The following is a 20738-nucleotide window of genomic DNA, read 5'->3' on the forward strand; positions in this document are numbered from 1 at the left end:
TGAAGATTATAAAATTTAAGACCAGGGAACGAGTGATTCTTATTTGCGGGAACTTTGATTAGTTTTCACACGATCGAAGGGACTGGGCTGGATCGGTTGACACCAAGGCAGACAGAGGAGCTTCGGAATTCGGTTTGCGTCTACTCCGTAGTTGTCTCGCAATGCAACTCCCAGTCTGTCACGCTTCCAAGTCACGTGCGTTCGGAATAACGTAATCCGGGAGACCAATAGCCGCCAATTAATATTCCGAATCGAGATACCGATGAATCGGCACGACATTCTGCTGGACACGCTGAGTTTTCGTATCGGGCTGCTACAATATGTTGCACAACACAGGAATCCAGTTGCAATTTGCCGGCGGTACGTATATCGTTATGGAAACGAAAGAGAGACAGATAGTAATCAATCCGCAGGGTGTCAAAGGTACCATTTAATGACCGGTAATTGTTACTTTCATTAAATATCTCCGACGGTTCGGTCATTAGCTTGCGCTGTCTAGTAATTCGATGCGTCCAATGATATTAACCCGAGAAAGATAACCTACGTCGCAGAGGCGCCTGCGAAGAGTGTTGATTTTTGTTAATTTTTCATAGAGGTCTAGTGATTTAAGTTTAAAATTACTTAAAATATAAAAAAATATAATATAAATGCATTTTATTTTTACAATAATGCCAAACCTTTAAAATGACTAGATTAACTTAAATAAATATCCATTGTTAGTATAAAATTGACGCCTTAGAAAAGCATGCGCCTCTGAAGCGTATGGTTATCTTTTACGTACGTTGTCATATGGTTATCTTTCTAGGGTTAAGAAAACATAGTACCTTGTGACGGACTGGTCCAATTAAATACTGAATTGTGCTAAAAGAATTCTACTTGTTAAAACTCCAAAGGAATCTGGCGAATATCTGGAATAAGAATGGCTAACATAAACAATTTCGTATTTTACGGATTTTTAAATTTCATTATAATAGTCCAAGTTTTCACCTATCACATTTATCTATAATAGAGTGTTCAAGAAAAGTATTCAATATTTATATGGTATATAGGACACGCTGTACTTTCTGCGATATAAACATTTTTATTTGCTAGCATCATGCGTGACGTACTACTGACTTTTCGTGACCAAATCGAACATGCGTGTCATACAATTTGTCGGAGACGTAGAATTCTCGAGAATATATAATAATATACGGTTACTAAAATATCTTTCAAATCCATCTTTTAAAAAGGTATAAGTTTTTGCAAATTGGATCAAGCGACTCGAATTTTATTGAGCTGTTAGAGGAACTAATTTTCTATTCGACGAGTACAAAAGATTTTACGAAAGTTACAATCGATTGGAATGACAAAAACAAATAGGAACGTTAAAGAAATACTTTTTTATTCGAGCCTGTAACGGAAATTTATTTAATTCATAACCATGTTAACCAATTTCAATCAATTTTCAGCATGGACGTATATTTGTAACGGTTTTATTTTCTTTGTTATTCCAACCAATTGCAACATCTTACTCTCACTTAATCTGTTGTGATGTGAAACAGCATTTCATCAATGAGCCATTCAAATGAAGGACTCCTTGCGAACAGTATAAGAAACACACGTCAAAACAAATACAGAATATATGAGCCGTTTATTTTGAAAGTGGCATAAGTCACTTTACCGTAATGACAAGTGGTGATTTTTTAATGTTTATACGAAATTATTTATACTGAGAAAAATATCAGTATCCTGGGATAACAAATACAAGTAAATCTTCTCGAAAGCTAGCATCCATATTTTTAAACGTATTAAAACGCAAACCCTGAAATATCTCGACTTAAAAACAAAGTGACTTATGCCACTTTCAAAATAAACGGCTCATATGAACGTCTGAAACCAAAACTATTTAAAATATGTGAATCTGACTTCGTTCTATGGAAGTGATCGCCATATACATTTGTATACAAACAACGAATCGACTTACTGAGCAGACCACTTTAATGTAAACACTCAAGCAAATCATTGATGGTTTCCGTTTATGACAACGATCTAAAATTCCAATTGAAATCGACTATCTGTATCTTCATCTAACAATTCTAATATCCGGACGTTCTGTTCTCTAAACTTAATGTTAACACAGAAGAGAGAGAGAGAGAGAGAGAGAGAGAGAGAGAGAGAGAGAGAGAGACAGAGACAGAGACAGAGACAGAGAGAGAGAGAGAGAGAGAGAGAGAGAGAGAGACAGACAGAGACAGAGACACAGAGAGAGAGAGAGAGAGAGAGAGAGAGAGGGAGAGAGAGAGACAGAGACAGAGAGAGAGAGAGAGAGAGAGAGAGAGAGAGAGAGAGAGAGAGAGAGAGAGAGAGAGAAGAGGGAGAGTTTAGTACTATCATGAAAAATAATTATCATTACGCTTACATTGTATCTATTTTATTTAGAAGCATTGATCTTATTATTACTGAAGTCCTAATAGTTATCTACTATATTTCTATGTTATAGATTTGAAATACAGTAATGTCTCCCTAACTGACGCTTAGATTGTACAGAAAAATGGACAATTTGGGAACAGGAGATACGATTATTCCGGCTTTGTACTATGTTTTTATAATCGTTGACAATCGGTAACTATAAAAACGAGTCGCAAGTCTCGAATTCGCAAGGCTCCTCTTCCCAAATTGTCCATTTTAATGGATAATCTGAGCGTCAATTAGGGAGACATTACTGTAGTAAGAACCGTCATTCTGCTTCTTGAAAACACAAAACATTTCTGCTTACCGAACAGTCGTTCATTTAACAGGTTCAGAATAATCTTCCTTTAATAGCTGTGATTTCCTTACTTTAAAAATGGTTTATATATATATTTCTTATATTTTATATATATATATATATAATAATATAAAATATAATATAAGAAATATATATATAAACCATATATATATATATATATTATATATATATATATATATATATATATATATATATATATATATATATATATATATAATAATATAAAATATAATATAAGAAATATATATATATAAACTATATATATATATAGTTTATGGAACAATGAAGATGTTACTCATATTGGAATTGTTAATTTGATTCTACTGTTAATGACGCTATTTATTTTAACATGCAAGATTCATTCATGGATTCTAAAGAGAACATGATTATTCACTGCATCGTGAAAATGAATTTACACTTTCTTGAAGTACATATTCATGATCTAATAAATAAATACTGCATCCATGCTTCGATAAAGTCGAACATGTTTCACGAAGACTTACGACTTTCAATTTCGAAAAATACCTGCTGCAGCACAGATTTGCAATAACTTTTGTGTTACTCTGAAATATATACGGCAACTTTCACAGAATTCATTTGAATAGTGAAAGACCTAAAGTACGGCATTCAAAAACCGCGGAACGGCCGAACCGTTTTAGACAATTAAAGCCTCCGAAGTTTTATATCACACCACGATCCATAAGTAACAGTTACAGTCAAATAAAAGTATTAGACGCGAGATACAGAACGAAATGAAATTTATTCGATTGCTGGTGGCGATAGAAAACAATCGTTACAATCGTAATTCATATCTCGCGGGACAAAGGGGAACAACTGTCGCGTACAATTGATATCAAGGCTAGCACAGGTAACGCCGATATTCAGAGTCGCGCGAGAGTAAAATTACTGCGACCGCCGGTTTTATTTATTGTACGACTGGCGAGACCAAGGACCGAATTGAAAAGCGATACGCAGCCACCGAAATAAAGCCGTTTCTCATTTCCTGAGACGAATACTGGTATTCTTCGGCGTAAGTAACAAATTACAGGCCGTCTTGGTTAAACATATTACGTAATTCGACACTTTAAATACGGTCTTCGCGTAAACAATGCTGGAATGGCAGAAATGATACCGAATAGAAGAACATTTCAAGTATGTATAATTCGATGAAATTCTATTGACTTTCCTTTAAATGATTTCTTCGTTCGTTTCCTAATAATATATCATCGATCGCATGAATTAGTGAAACGATATCATTGTTTCATTTATAATTTATAGTCTAACAACAGAACATAATTACTTTAGGTCAAGGTTGGAGTTACACGATACTGTAATATCTTGTTTTACGAATCTTTCAACAACAAGATTTCAAACTCAATCTCGATGTTATAATAAAAAAAAGGTCTAAACAATCGGATGAATTCATTTTTCAGTAATAACTGTAAATTATTCAATTTAGAACAGGCATAGTTCTCGTAATAAAGCAACGCATCCATATTCTGACCATGATATCTTTATCTCTGACAGGGAAGTTCCTCATAACAAAATAATTCATATAAATAAATTCATATAAATCTAACGCAGTAATAAACAATTAATCAGTGTTTCGCGCGTATACTGCATTGTTCCAGTTATTTCGAGAAGGTATAGGTAACTTTTGCGTGTTTAACACGTCGACGGCCACAATCATAAAATAGACGAACGCTTTCGATAAATAATTCATTATTACACTTTCTGCGTAAGATATTCTTCTGCGAGAAGATACATATCTGATAACGTAATTATTCTCATATGCCGGATGTAATATTTATTGGAAAGTATCTTTCAACCACTATATTCAAAAGTATTAATAATCTGACTGAACCGAGACAATATTGCCTAATGTTTCTATTGATATTATATTTCATGATACATATCTATTATGTAAGTGGACATTGACTCCCAATTTTTACAGGATTGTCATGAAATGAAAAATGATTAAATTTTCAATTTCTTACAATATTTATTCAAGTCAACATAACTATTTGCTCAACACATTTTTAAAATTAATAGGAATACCGTTATTCAAAACATACAGATGCTTATTATTGTTGAAACATTATGTCATGAATCTCATTCAATAGAACCATTTTATCAATTTTAATTATTGTAGAACGATTAATTATAAAACGAATAATTATACTTTTTTTTTTTAGAATGATATAATAATTATCCTTCAATAGAACTTCCTAGCATTTTTAATGAATTTGAATATAGCAGAGACAGTACGATGACATCATCGATATTATCACCAAACCTACCGAGCAACTGAGTGTGATTGATAAATTATGAAACGAATTTTCATAATTTCAGTAATTTGAAAATCGGAAATGTGAAACCGGTCATTTCAACCGGCACGATATAATGTAAACAGTTAACTATCCTCTGAAAGTACTCGTGCAATTTCAGTAAACAATACTAATTACAAAACAATTACATTCTTACACGCTGGTTACAGAGAACCGCGAAGCATGGAACCACCGCGCAGTAAATCAACTTTCTTTATTCATTTTCATATCCCATCCGAAACCCGAGCCAGGGAACCCAAAAGTCTTTCCGACTTGTCTCGACCCGATTTCGTACATAATATCAAAGATCAAGCCCGAATTTTGAATCGGAGCGTCCCAAAAATTCTCATCGCGGCCCCTGAAATTCTGTGGGAACCCCAGGGAGCTCGGCGAACGACCGGGCATCGGCGATTAATATTCCATCCACAGTTCAAACAGTCCGGCAGCGACCGGCTGATTCGTTCGCGAAAATCATTACTGAATAGTTAATGATGGAACAGAGAGTGGAAGAGCGGTCGCGGTGCCCGGAGATCAAACGCGTCGGTCGAAGGAGGCAAATTGAGGAGAATTAAAGAAATTACCGTACAGGAACCACAGATGGCCAGCTGAGGTTATCTGGGGCTAGCTGGGTCGGCAGCTTAAATGTTTTTCGGAAAATAGGAGAAACGAATGCTGAAGACCGGCTGAAACATCATCGAATGCTTGATGTGGCGAGCCGGGGTCTAAATACCGCCTTAACTCGCCGGCTCGGAATCGAATTCGTACGAAAGGGAAGAGGGAAAACGAGCGAAGCAGAGACACGCTCTCGAGGTCCAGTTAGCCTGAAGGATCGTGTACATCTTTATGCAGATACAGACATCCGCCTCGGCGAGAGGCGTCACCGGCACACCGGTGCTTTGTAAATTTTCAGGGCGAGCGTCTCTTAGGGGCCGTGGCATACGCGCTTTGCGGATTTTTCAATCACGTTCCGTACTGACAGGATTAATAAAGCGGCATCGCGCTACGCGAAGAGTTTCCAGACTCATTTCATGCAGAATCGAATTGGATTTCCAGGTCGGGGACGGTGTGTATCTCTCTGTGTGGAAGAGAGATACGGCCGGCGCCGCGCGCGTTTCGTCCCTTTGATGTGCCACGCTCGGATACCGTCGAGGCTTTCTCTCGGTGATGCAGCTCCCCGCACTTTGTTACATCGCCACTAAATAATCGGTTTATAAAAATTCATAGCAAGCCTAGCGAGCCAGCGCGCCGCGGCGAGGAGCCGAACCGAGCCGAGCCGAGCGGAGCGGCGTGACGCGCGCGGGTTTATATCCACCCGCCCACTCGTTTTTGCCCTCCCGCGAGACAAACTCGAATCAATCGAAAGAGACACCCTTTCAGCCAATCATCCTAAATTCGCTCGATATTTCCCTTCATTTTTCGTTTAATCTTCATGTTCCATCGATTCGATCGACGCACAGTAAAGAGAAAAACCTATTTTCGTGGATTTCGTTAAATCATTACTAAACGATCGTAGCATTAGCGAACACGAAGAAATGAACTTTACATTCACATTGGATTTAATCAAAATGCATGCGAATCCGCTCTTTTTGTTTTCCAGTTTAACATATTACCGGGTATCTTATTAACACTTTATCGACCGCTAGCCTATTAATCGGCTTTTCGATTGCCAATGCTTATCGACCGATAGCCTATTAATCGACTTTTAGCTATCGACGGTTTTCGCTTCTTTACTGTTTTGTTAGTAGCTGACCTCCTGTATGCTGACCTCCCCATATCCTTATGAATTATAATTATAATAATTATATTATTATTTATTATTATTTTTAAAGGAATAAGCACAACACAATGAATAGCGAAAATTTAGCCGGTACTGGGAGCAAATGCGCGCGCGACTAAGCCAGTCCTTACTGAGTGGCAGCCTCAACCACGACCGGACGATAAAGTGTTAACAATGATTCTGCACAAAAAAAACCTCCTGATTTAATTTAAATTCCATCATTTAGTTTTCATCATTAACTGCATATAATAAAAATCCACTTCGTTCTGAAACTGGCTATTAGCGGAATATTATCGCTCTATGATTACGCACGCACGCACGCACATTTTTCTTTGTTATATCTCTTTTTACTTTGACTGTGTCAATTTCTTCAAACTGATTCAGTAAACTGACTACTGACTGTTTATTAAATTCAGATATAATGTAGTAGGTAATTATGTAAATGTCTGTATGTAACAAACTTCCATCCCATTTGAATTTTATTCAGATCATATAATAAAACCTTTCATCCAATTGGAGAAACAGTAATGAAAGTTGGAAATATTTTAACCTGACCACAACTCGTCCAGCACTCGAGATCTCATTACATCCTCCTCTTGCGAAACCGCAAGCAATTTCGTGAAAATTAACACTTTGGTATAAACCGACACTCGACAAACTGAATACTCCCGAATTGAATAATCCCGGAAACAAGACTACAAATTATGCAGACTTTATTTAACAGATTTCTATTACTTTTCCATGTAAGATGACATTTTCGAGTTTTCGTTTTTCAGATGCGAAAAAGAAGGTAATAGGGTAGTGGAGGCAATCACTGTGCCTTTAGTTTACATATTTTCAAGAATCATTAACTTTATATTTATCGAATGAGACGTATTTAATTTTTTTGTTTAAATTCAATAAATCATTTATTTGTTAACATTAAACGTGTAAAAAACCAATTGCTGTGGCTTTGGTTTTATTGGGATTATGGCTTGGATTATTTCTCAAATGAATCTGATATTAATTCTTTTTCTTAAAGGTTTTATTTTTATACTTTTTGTTTGAGAGAAGGTATATGTACGAAATGACTGAGCGACCAAATTCAACTGAGAGACCGGCAACTGAAAATCGCCTACTTACGGCGACTTGTCCAAATCAAGTCGCTGTAATGTGAAACTGCCCTGTTGTGAGCAACTCCTTAAAGAAAAATAGAAGAGAGGGGTTGCCACGGAGGTGTTTTATCAACGGACAATCGGAGAGTCGGGATCGGACCGTCGAGCGATCAACACCATCTAATTCAAAGATCTCTAACATATTCTAATTCAGTTGTATTATAGTTCGTGTTCTCTATTGTAAATAAAATGCCGCGACGCGGGAGAAGTGTTGTAATTCGTAACAATATCCTTTTTGGTGCGGTCTTCTCCACCAATCAAAGACGGTCATTCATCGCGTCTTACATTGTATACGCGATACTGGGATCACCAACAGTCAGAGCACGATGTGCTCTAACGACACCGGCGATGATGTATCGTGGTATCTGTAATATGCAGTTTACATCACCATCGGTTCACGCTGACGGAACCGGCGGAAATGTAATCTGATATTTTCAAATCTCAGTCCTAAGTAAACTATAGATTAATTTGTGTGTGTGTGTGTCCGAGGCTAAAGTTTCTTTTTCAACAGGTCTGTTTTCGAGCATGATTAAACTTGACATTTATCGAAGAAGACATTCAATTTTGTTCTTCAAAAATAAACAAAATAAAAGAATAAAAAGATTTATTCAAATATGAACAAAATAAAATAATGTGCTTCATCGCTACCATCCGCTACCATAAGACTTCAAACATTTCTTTTTTCATGACTCCGAAGTACATATTTGTCCAATCCGGTCGAACGGAAGGAACCCGATCGGAAAGAGCACGGTATCGCTTAAGCGTTCCATAATTAGCGAGTCGATCGAGACGAATTCGATAAAACTGACTGGTGTCGCGGGAAGATTGAGCCGTCCTGTACGATCGAGGAAAAGGGGAATAACGGGGGAGAAAGGTAGTCAGCGAGCGTACGCGTAGGGTTGAGGGTTGAAGCTAGAGGGTAGAACCGGAGGATTGGTACGTTTTTAGTGGTTGCAGCACTCGAACGTGCCAGAGCGAATATATCCTGCACGAGTGCACGCGCACACGCGCATTGCACGGCACACGGATCTGTACATACACGTCCCGCGGCCATTATTCTTGCTATCACGGAGTGCACGTGCAAAAGCAACGGACGGCTCTCCGAATATTTTCCTTCTAATTTAATTTCACCGGCCCCGGAGTGCAACGTACGCATTACTTCGCACGTATCCGGCAAAAGCGAACAGATTGAGATCGAAAAGATGGGGGAAGAAGAGGCGCGTCATAACGATGTACGCCAGTGATTTTTCAAAAGGCCGATTAGGGAACGTATTTCATGCGGTATAAGAAAACATCAGTAACGACGGGCTAACCAAAGTGAGTTTGATGTTTATCATCTCTTTTCGGGCTGGCTGGTAGGAGACGTCGTAATACCTCGCATCCCAGTTGATTACCGGCACCCTCGGGTCTCTCGACTGCGCGCGACACTCGAAAACACTTGAATCTAGAGAAACTCGGTGGCAGATTCATTTATCAAATGACCGATCTCACGCCGTAGCCGTCATTTCTGCAGTATTTTACAGCCCGACTGTATCTTGTGCCAAACCTCATCCTAGGACGTCAGCCTCGCGCCGACGACGTAATCTAAATTGAATTCGATCCTTCGGGATTCTAGTCTAAAACGCGATATTCTTCGGAATTTTTTACCGTAGAACGTTTTATACGAGAAACGCGGGGAAAATTTTATTATGAATACATTTTCAAACGCTTCCGGCTTTTCGATTGGAATAGATAACCAGTCATAGTAAACAATGAATCTCAATGGAACCTTATTAACACTGGAACTACCAAACCGATCAAAATGACTGATTTCTGAAATTTCCTTTTACAGTTCATAGTATTATGTACAAATGTTTTTATGAAAAATGTTTAAATAAACTTCTTTGCTCAAGCATATATTGTAATAGAAATAGTGTGAAGTTTAAATAAATCCAATCCTGTCATTGTGTTATGCAGTGTTCAAATTGCTCCCATGTACAAAGCAATGTAATCGAAAAGTAATTTTCAATTGTTGCCTAATTATAACACCAATGTAGTCGGTCAAAAAGCCAAAACAACTTACTTATACACTTTTCTACAATAAACACAATTAGAATGGAATCATTCGCATTCTTGTAAGTAAACTGCGGATCTTCGTGCAATATGAAAATTGTCCGCATTAATTGCAAGAAGTAAGTATTACACAGAAATTGATATGTTCTTTTATTAAATTGAATAAGTTGCAAAAAGCATAATACTATCTTTATATTCCCCTAAAGTCTTGACTGTTGTATATTGACATATTCACTTTTTCTCTTAAATGCAGAAAGATCCGCAGTCGACTTATAAGCATTATGATGTAATGTAACATTTAAGTAAATAAATAAGAAAACTAGTAACCAACAGAAAATGGGAATGACTACAAAATGATCAGCATATAATTCATCCCCAGTTAACAAGATAGTAAGATGATCGCATACACTACTGAAAGTGTAGAAGACTACAAATGATCAGTCTTAATGATAAACAATCTTTTTGTTACAGTACTATCTCTGAGCACGGACGCAGAATCTTTGTCGAATTCAACTTCGACGCAAGTAGCAGCAGAAGAGGAAGATGAGGAGTCGCTAGGGCAGCTAACGTTAGCCGAGTTCAAAGAAAGATACAGAAGATTAATACCCTACATGACCTTCTACGTCGCAAAGAACTACGTTAACGGACAAGCTCCGTTGCCGCAGAGCACCGTGAAAGAGTATCAGAGCAGCGCGTTGATGAATAAAGATCCACAACCCTTCGTCAAGTTGAACAACGCGGCGCGTAGAGGAAACGTTCATCGCCTAAACGACCAGAGTCAGGATAGAAAGTTCGTTCCCTCCGTGCAGTACAACCCCCGTCAGTTGGGGAATGACAACAATTACTTTGCACCAGTTAGATACAACGCCAAAGTTGGCCAAGATGATTATCCGACTCCATACGAAGCGTATCAGCGTCCAAAAGCATCGTATGTCGACGCAACGCCAACACCTAGCCAATTCGCACGCAAGGATCACAGGTACTACGCGAACGTGAGACCATTACGACCTTACACGACCAATGGCAGAGATCACTCACCTAGAAAACAATTGACCAAGCCAGTTCTCGGTAACGTTCGAGATGACTACGCGTTGAATTACAACGTCAGACCAATTGTAAATGGCGTTCATTATCTGCCGAAGGAGTACCAAGGACATCGGCCACAGCCGTCGCTCTTGTATTCTACGGGGATGTCGCCCGAATCCGTCCCGGAGAAGCAAGCCCTGCCGGCTCCTCAATTAATTCGAAATCCGAGTGTAAATCTAGATCAGATAGTGGAGAGCTTGCACCTAAGCGAACGCCTGCCGGAAATTCTGAACAGAGACAACATCGACAATAGTTTGAGGACGCTAGCGGAGATACTCAATATCCTTCACAATAACAAAAAGGAAGAAGCCCCGCAGATTCAACAAGTACCGCTGATCCCATTGGCAAAAGCACCGCCAAGGCTACCTCAGAAGATCGCGAGTGCCAAGGTGCGTCCACAGACACGACCAAAAGTTATCACCGAAACGCGATTCCAAGTCACGCCGAATCCTTTGTACCTGACTGACGATCCGGAACGTTACAAATTGACACCGTACGAGGAGGAGGATGTAAATCCTCTACCACCGGCCGAACCGCCTTACTTAGAAAACAATCTAAATAACCAGAAGCTCGAACCGAACTTCATGAGAGATCACCTAAGCAACCACAACACCGAACCGAGTTACGTTGGAAATGGTCTAAATAATAAGCTATTAGAGTACTACATTCCTGTGGTTCAAGACATTTCGATAAAGAACCAGGAGGAATTCCTGCCAACTGTCAGGCCCCAAGTGCATCATCAGTTCCCAAGTGACGGATCCACCGAGAACTCGTACGAAATCACGGAAAATCTGAACGAGGACGTATTGCAGCAGGATCGATACCCCCCGCCGTTACCAGCGACTACGGAAAGTTCGGATTACAGTTACACGGAGCCGAATAAAATTTCAACTCCGAAACTTAGCGTACCACAGACATCAGTGAAGTATGGGGCGACGCAGGGGAAAGCTCACATTGATTATCCAGCTTATTCCAGCATACCACTAACCAATTTCAGCTGCAAGGAACAACGGTACAAAGGGTTCTTCGGGGATCCCGAAACTGCATGTCAGGTACTGAACATTGTATATACAAAGCCTGATTGTAATTTTTATTAGAGATAGGTTTAGATACAGGTTCAGACATAACTGTCGACTGAATTCAATGATTCACAAAATAAGGCAAATTTCATTTTCGCAGATGTTTATCTTAAAAAGGGAACGGTAGTTACTGAAATGGACCCTTTCGATTCTAATGAAATTTCTTCGTTAATTACTTATGTTTGAGAGGTAAAAGTTATTTACCTATTCGTTCGAGTATATGCAGATTTCTAAATAATATATTCAACGCGTTATCGTACGGTTCGACTTCCGTCACTTGGGTAAAGTAAATCGACGGTCAGAATTATTGACCATCCGATCAAGTATTATCAATCAGAGAATAATTAGAGGAAAGATGAACAGAAATTATAAACGGAACTTTAGCGGAAAGGTACCTATAATCCGTAATGCTTTCATCGACAGGGTTCACTAATCTACGAATTTGATGAAATTATAAAGGCTTTTTTCAATTGTGTTGCAGGTATGGCACTACTGTGATCTGAACGGTGGTAAATCATCATTTTTATGCCCGAATGGTACTATATTCAGCCAAGTGGCCCTAACATGCGACTGGTGGTTCAACGTTAAGTGCGAGACGACCACGCAATTATACGTGTTAAACGAACGGCTCTACAAGTACATCTTGCCAGTAATGCCAAAGTTTCCCGAGGACTTTACCGGTCCGGAAGTTGATCGATATTTGGAACTAAAATTTAAGGAAATGGAGGCGAAGCTGAAGGAGAATTTAAAGAAAGAAAAGGAGGAGAAAGAGAAGGAGAAGCTCAAAGACAAACCGGAGACGAAAAAAGAAGAGGAATAATAAATCCGAAACTTGTAGTTAAATTATTGTAATTTCATCGATTTAAGCACAGTGCGTATTTGACCGATCCTTGTTGCCATTGTTTGTTAGAAATAGCAACAAATGTGAACCGTATACTCCGCATGCTCGAATGCGAACGAATTTTATGAAATTTTAAAACGTGCAATATGTATTAGTGTAGGTTCTGTGTGTGTGTGATTTATGTTTAAAGTATTTTAAGAGAAGTTTTTTATACAAGATCTCTGTACTAACGAAATCAAATTGTCCTGTTTCACTAATGCATAAATACAACTATGACATCAAAAGTAATTGTTCAGACAAGCAAAAAGCTGTCAGGAAAGCCGAAAAAAGAGTATGAAATAACTAAATAATGTTAATAAGTATTTTCATTGCCTCTAGTCATATTTGTACTGCGTAATTATTTATAACAGGATATACTCTGCTATTTTATAGAAAATTTTTGTATTTGTACATGCATCGATGATTTGTACATGACCGATGTTGGTCTTACTTTTGTATAAAGATATCACATGCACTACTCCCAAGGACTATGTATGTTACAGTAAATCGATCGAATACTTTTCCACTTTTCAGGGAATGGCATGTAATTACTAGATATATGTAACGAAATGTAACAACACTTCAATTTTGTATTTGTACTTAATAGCCATTACAAATACTGAATAAACTTATTTATTTATCAGTTTATAATACATATACATTAATTCTGTATATGTAATAAAATAATAGATTTTTCCACAACAAAGATACAAGTTGACGTTGCCACTTACCTTTTGTGCTTGACGAACCCTCAGCAGTCTCTGAACCACACATTCGAACATCTGCTGGAAATCTTCAAGGAACAGCTGATTCTAGAAAAACAAATAAGGATACCTTATTTTACATGTAATACAGTGAAAAAATATATTTTTCTATCTGTATTTAATATACAAACCTTGTCTAGGAGAGATATGTAATTGTGATTCTTATGAGAATTTAACATACAATGAGGACATCCAGCTATTTCACAATTTTCGCAATAATATTCCAAAGCTTCTTTGCATTGTTCAGAACATGTATTCTGTACGATGCAGGAGTCATCGTTTTGAATGTCAGATAATATAATCTTGGTGTGACTATTCAATGCACGTCCATGGATCTAGCAAAACATGCAAGCAGTTTTACCTACCGATATTCTTTAATCGCATATATATCGTATCAACATACGTTTTCATAAAATGTAATATTTTTCATTTATATTACAATAACAACAATCATTTAACCCAAGTGACTTTTCTAAATGTTTGTAATGTATAAAGTAATATAAAAAAATTAAATTCCCATAAATGAAACATTATATACCTTAGCATAGCAACTCATACAGTAAAGTGCATCACATTGCGGACACTTTACTATTGCTTGAATCCCACATTCATGGCATAATCCTGAAAATATAGTTAATTCATTTTTAAGACTCAGGAACAGTTTGCTTGCAGTCTCTTATAATACGAACCTTGCATACGGTGTTGTTTCGAATTAGAAGTAATTGGTTTAGAAAAAGAAATATTTGAATCATCCACATTGATTGGTCGATTATGAGATACGACCATTAGACCCAATGTATACATATTGAGAGGCAATAAAACAGTCTTATTATTCTTAGTCTGAAACACTACATTACACAACGAACAGGTGTTGTTAGATGTGCCCTTTGCACATTTATCACATATAACATGTCCACATTCCATTAATAAAGGAACTGTCCCATGCAAAGGTACGAATGCTGAAACAAGCAAATAAGATTTCTTAAAAATATATGTATTGACAGATAAATATCATATGTGTCATATGGAAAGAAATAATTATTCTCACAACCTCAGACGTTATTCTAACCTCTGTGGTGTTTGCATTTCTATCCTCAACATTTCTAAAGTAAATTGGCATACAATTTCAATTTTTCCCTAAACATTAAGTATTACAAAACTGTTGCAGTAATGTGGAAACTTCGTAAATAGAAAGTAGTTTCTAAAACTGGCATTTCAATTGTTATAAACTAATATCTTATGTGTTACTAACACGTGTAGTACGTTAATATAGAAACGCAAGGAAGAGTCGGTGCACGTGTTATTCGAAATAATCAATAATTACCTTCAACATAAAACTGATGTTTACAATGTGTACAATACACGTTCCGAAGTTTTGTTGGAGGAAAATTATAATTTCGATGGTACTTGTCTTCGTGACGAGGTACGAACATTTTCTTGAATAGAATATTACTTTCTACACAGTCTATTCTTTCAAACACGCACTGTTCGGAAGCAACACACCGTTCAAAGTTTACACACCACAACAGAACCATACAGAAACACAATCGTCACATGTTTGAATTGTAGCACAGTGCCGGCACATGCGATCTGTATCCGTGCACTTTAATCTCCAATAATCAGACGGAAATATTTGTAACCTAGCTTATAGAAAAATGTAACAGAATTTTAGCATACCCATCTGAATTCCCATTTACTAAATATATCATGTATTTCTAATAAACAAACTCCACGCTATGTATCTACAAGTCACGTGACACGAAGATAGAAATGAAGTTTGAATTGATCACAACATTATGATGGAACAAATTGAAAGTATTAAAGGAAATTCATAAATAATAAAGAAAAATTATTAACGTATATTTAAGTATAGTAAAAGTATGCTAACAATTACGTTCGTTGGCTGAAATTTAGCGTTTGTTTGCATGATCAAGGCCCGCGAGGTTAAAAATTTAAGAATGATTCGCACATTCTATACCAGCGCATAACTAATTCAAATAGGCAGTAACATTTACGTTTCATGTTATGAGCGCGTTAATAGTGAAAGACTGGCATACTATTGTTTGTATAGACAGAGTGCGTTATACAGTATTGTGTCCCATTATAATAGATATTAATTAAACTTAGCATATTGTTCAGAATACCTCGCGAACACGGTTATTTTAGTAAATTTATTTAAAAGGATGTAATTTCTCTACTTGTTTCGCCCAGTTTAAACATTATAGTAAATATTACTTTTTTAGACCACAAAATTTCCGAGAAGGACGTTTTCAAAATCTGTCTACAAACACCGATTAGTTTCGTATACCATGATCGGTAGTGCCCGGTGTAAAACCGGTGCATTCTTAGTCACGTGATTAGAAGCATCTCGCAATCCTTAAGACAGATGCCGCCGTGATCTCAAGAACTGTACAATTTGGCAAAAACATAAAAAGGCAGGTGGATAAGCGAAGTTATGTTGGATCCTTTGGATTCTAGGCGCGGTCGCGACCGAAGGTCCGTTATGATCCCACCCATCTCGACCGCTCCAGCAAGCAAGAAGCTCGTGAATCTCGTTCGCCATATTTTGACTAGATGGTAGACTTATATTTACTATTGTGGCTATATAATTAAAAAATTACAAACGCTTAAAAATTGTTAAATACAAATTACAAAAAACATTAATATTTATTTTCTGTCTACGGTATTTCCGGCGCAAAAGACAAATGTTATTGGTAAACTGTGTATCTTTATACATTTATAGCATATGCAAATGTCTAAAGTACAAAGAAACATGTACATTATTAATGAGGAACATTCTGGTTAAGGAAATTTTTCCCTTATTTTACTTTTCATGGAAATAAATATGGAAAGGAGAATCTGCATAAAAATACGATCTAGTTATCTGCATGTGGATTAAACGAATTTTTATTTAGTTTACTCTTTAACAATAATTATGCGAAATTTCTATAACTAAAACAAAGATTTCGTGAGGAATCGTGACGAAATTCCTCGGAGACCTTTAAGAAAATATATGTACATAGAAAGCTTGCAATTCGATGTTTGTCCTGAATATTTGCGTAGGAAACGCGTCATATTTCGCTGCATTGTAAATGTTTCAATGCCAGACCTATAGCTACAGGACTAAAAAGTAGGTAACTGAGCACGTGAATACCGGATTAGTCTTTTGTCTTTTCTACCTTCTTTTCACATAGAGCGTATTTTTAAAAAACTGTTGGCTATGCTATTTTATTGTTTTTAATACTAAACCTACCGTACAGATCAAATAAAATAATTTTTTAGTTCAAGCATACATTACAATAAAATTGGCGAAAGCTTCACAAAAATTCAGTCTTGTTACTCTCATACAGCGACACATATTAGTACTCGATAGATTTAGTGTCAAATTCAGTGTTTTTAATCAATTCTTCCAATTATAAATTTCTATGGGATTTTGCTCATTTTCAAGAAATGCAGCAAAACTTCTCACACCTGTATATACAGGGTGACGAAGAGAGAGCGGGAGATATATTAATTAATTCTTTGAATTAATTATTATTAATACAAAGACAAAACATTAATATAACATTAATATAAATTAGCATTAATTCTTAATTAATTAATTAATATAAGTAACATTAATTCTTTGAATCCTTTATGTGTTACTGACCCGAATAAAAATTCTGTAAATAGCTTAGTTAGTTTTTTTTCTAAACTGCAGAAAGTAAGCGTAGATAGCATGGAATTTTACCGAAAATCGTGGCTCTCGAATCATCTACACGTGGACTCAAAAATAACTCGTGTAAAAGAACATCGGCTAGATGCAAAAAACATGGGCTAGAGCAAAACGTTCCGATATCAGTCTATTCGAGTGGCTCCAGCATAATTGCATGCCGAAGAGTCCGTGTAACAATGAGCAAAATTGCCCGAGATACAGACAACGATAATTTGTGTTTTCATCTTTTACGTAATCGACATGATCGCGTGGCTCGTAGATCGTAGGATAGGTGAGGTAAGAAGAAGGAGGAAGAGAGATATCGGATTTAGGCCGCCGCTCGAAACAACAGTATCTACAGCGGAGCGGTCTCTGGACTAAGCAAGCCGAACGAAAGAGCTGTGGCAAGGTCTAGGCTGGCTGGCATTCAAGGTCGCGTGCACAGCGCAAAAGCCCCGGATCTATCCCCGCCCCAGATTTCTAGCGCCCTTTACCTCACTACCTCGCTGCCTCCTCCTCGCTCTTGCATTCGCACATTTCACCGGCTTCGGACTTCTCGTTCGCTCCTTCGCCGTTCTCCTCGGTCACTCTGCAGCTTCTCGCTCCCTCCTACAGCTCGGGTCTCGCGCTCTTCGCTCGAGCCCCTCCTGCTATCCTCTTCCCGCTAGCCGCCTATTCGTCTACTCGCACCTCCCCTCTTCCTCCTTTGCCCTTTCCGCATGCAACATCGATTTACCCATAAAAATTCCCCGCACTCAACTCTATCACTTGACTAGTACTTCCTGCCCGGGCCACGGTATCTCTCGCCCAGGATTCACCGTTGTAATATGCAACAAAAGTATGATCGATCCGCTGGATAATTCAACATTCGCATGCCTGGCGTTACTCGAAATCGCTTATTTACATGCTTTGTGCACGTGTGCTTGTACGTATAGAGAGATGACTATTCCGCTTACGCAGGCGCGCGAACGTGTTGAGAGAGTTGGAAGTTCGAAGCCCGAGAACCGGGCTGAAGAGAGAAAATAAAGACGCGCCTCGCACGGACCAAGAAGCGGGATCTCGTGTTCATTGGGAATGAATCGCGCATGTATTTCCTGTTTTTGGCTTACGAACGCAGACCGGGAAAACAATCGGCGAGGCCGGCAAGCTGTGAAAATGGAATTTACACTGGAGATAATGGCACAACTAGCGCGCTTAGCGATGGGATTGAGTTGTCCTGTAATAGCAAATCAGTTTGCACGGTAACTGCGTACGATCGCTTTCGAATCCGCTAAGCCTTATAAGAATAAACGCGTTTCTTGCGTCGGATGCGCGCTATGCATTCCGAGCCCGATATGCGATCTCCGAGACTCGATAAAGGAACCGTACGGTAAGGTAAGATAGAGCTACGGCTAAAAACACGCGCAAGTAGGATAAATATTCTGAGCCACGCGGGAATGATCTCTAGCAAGCTATGATCGATAAATGGTGTTTAATTTCATGTTGAAATGCAAAGAATTGACCGATTTGTCAGAAGAGCGTCTGTCGATGAATTATTTGACCGTGCTATCTGAGATTATCCAATATATTCTAATCTGTATTCTAAGCGTACAACAACGCCACGAATTTGGAAGCGTGTTCAGGCCCGATAATACGAAAGAAATATTATTTTTATGCCAACGGTATCATTTCCATTCCGTGCGAACGATTCGATCCAAGAGCTATCCGGTCCGGTTTATTGTTCAAGGAGCCTGCGGATAAATTTTTGAAATTCCACCTGCGGTCTTGGCATCGCTCAAAGTATGTTTGATCCCATCGCTATATAGTCACAATATCCTGACTCGGTTCTAAATTCAATTCCGTTGACCCAGTTTAGGTCCTACGTGACACGATGGAGATTCGGGGGCTGTTCTCAGTTTCCCTGCTCCCGCCGTCCCATTTACATGGTAGAATATAGATACATCGTCTGGCAGCACGGCTGCGAATTGTGTTCTGTAACACAGGAAATGCGCGTTACCATGATAAAAATACGGATAGGAACGAGGTTTTCTAGGGAGCTAATATCGAAGTTGGGCGAGAGGAGAATTTCTTGTCGTCCGGAAGTGTCGCAATTCCCACAAAAAGCGCAAGGGATGAAGAGAGAAGAAGAGAGGGAAAGAGAGAGAGAGAGAGAGAGAGAGAGAGAGAGGCGCCAGGACGGACTTGGTTGCGAGAAAGAGATCACTGAATAATTTTGAAGCAGTGAACGGACGAAAAGCCATCGATTGAAATTTTCATCAAGCTTTCGCACGCGCATGTTCGCTCAATTATTTATTCACGGAATAACGAACGGACAAGCAGAAGTCTGGCTGGCTAGCAAAACGAGCCAACACTATGCGGTTTCACGGTAGAAAAAAGCAACGTCTAAAACGGACTTAGCTCGTGCGGAGCGTTTTGCACGCGTCTACGTTGAAATTTTCATCCACTTCTGTTATCCATCCTGGCGCACGCCTGGAACCGGTATGCACATATTCCGGTGCGCCCGGTTCTTTTCGTTCGAAGACGAATCTCTCGGTCGTGCCCCATTATTATTGGGTGCTCGTGTCCACATAAACGCGGTCGTGGTTCATGGAGGATTTCGCGTGACACGCGACCGGTTGTATTTTAATATTACGGTATTCACGTATTCCGGGCTAGTGTGCGCGCGGCCGCTTTAAATTCATTTCACGAAGTGCAGCGGCCGGTTTGAAAATGGGCGTCGCGCGGGTGTCGTTCCCGGTGTTTTCAGTAGCAGGTCGCGTTACACAAACGCGCGCAATTACAATATCAGATTTCATTTTCCGTCACAGGACGAGAGATTTCTTGGAGCAGGAGTCACGAGGGAGCGTCACGAGTGAAACTCGCCGCGCGGTGAACGGTTCCGCGCGATCACCGCTTCGCCTGTCCTCCTTCGGAGCAAGGCGAGACACATTTATCCTGCGCCACGCATGCAATAGAGCCTCGAGGTCCTGGTGGATTAGTCGACTGTTTCGAGCGAGAGGAACCGCGGAGGCTCGTCGACGAACACGAGTAGCGATAACACCGATCGAGAACGCTTCCGTCGAATTATAGCGATATGATTGAAACAAAGACGCGATCAGAACGAATAAAGCTGAGGAACAAGTGTCGAGAGATTTTGCTCCCACCCTTCTTTTTCC

The 20738-nt window shown here is 38.7% G+C and overlaps 2 protein-coding genes across 4 annotated transcripts in view; one reads left to right on the top strand and one right to left on the bottom strand.

Moving 5' to 3' along the window:
- LOC143259709 (uncharacterized) overlaps nt 1–13776 on the top strand; it is a 95470-nt gene extending 81694 nt beyond the window's left edge. Inside the window, exons 2-3 of the mRNA XM_076523082.1 lie at nt 10552–12218; nt 12727–13776. Coding sequence (XP_076379197.1) covers nt 10552–12218; nt 12727–13065 — 2006 coding nt within the window. The 3' untranslated portion in view covers nt 13066–13776. The remainder of the gene's footprint in view (nt 1–10551; nt 12219–12726) is intronic.
- The window catches only part of qin (tudor domain-containing protein qin), a 467903-nt gene extending 452400 nt beyond the window's left edge, over nt 1–15503 (bottom strand). Inside the window, exons 1-5 of one of the 3 annotated variants that reach the window (XM_076523079.1) lie at nt 15214–15503; nt 14579–14848; nt 14428–14510; nt 14021–14224; nt 13857–13937 (exon numbers count right to left, since the gene is read on the bottom strand). In XM_076523079.1, the coding sequence (XP_076379194.1) occupies nt 13857–13937; nt 14021–14224; nt 14428–14510; nt 14579–14848; nt 15214–15424 (849 nt within the window). In that variant the 5' untranslated portion in view covers nt 15425–15503. Of the gene's footprint in view, nt 1–13856; nt 13938–14020; nt 14225–14427; nt 14511–14578; nt 14849–14940; nt 15127–15213 lie in introns of those variants that run through there. The other 2 variants (XM_076523078.1, XM_076523080.1) reach the window with 2 other exon arrangements.
- Between the last annotated feature and the right edge of the window lie 5235 nt (nt 15504–20738).

This window comes from Megalopta genalis, chromosome 6 (genome assembly GCF_051020955.1).
Source record: "Megalopta genalis isolate 19385.01 chromosome 6, iyMegGena1_principal, whole genome shotgun sequence".
NCBI lineage: Eukaryota > Metazoa > Arthropoda > Insecta > Hymenoptera > Halictidae > Megalopta > Megalopta genalis.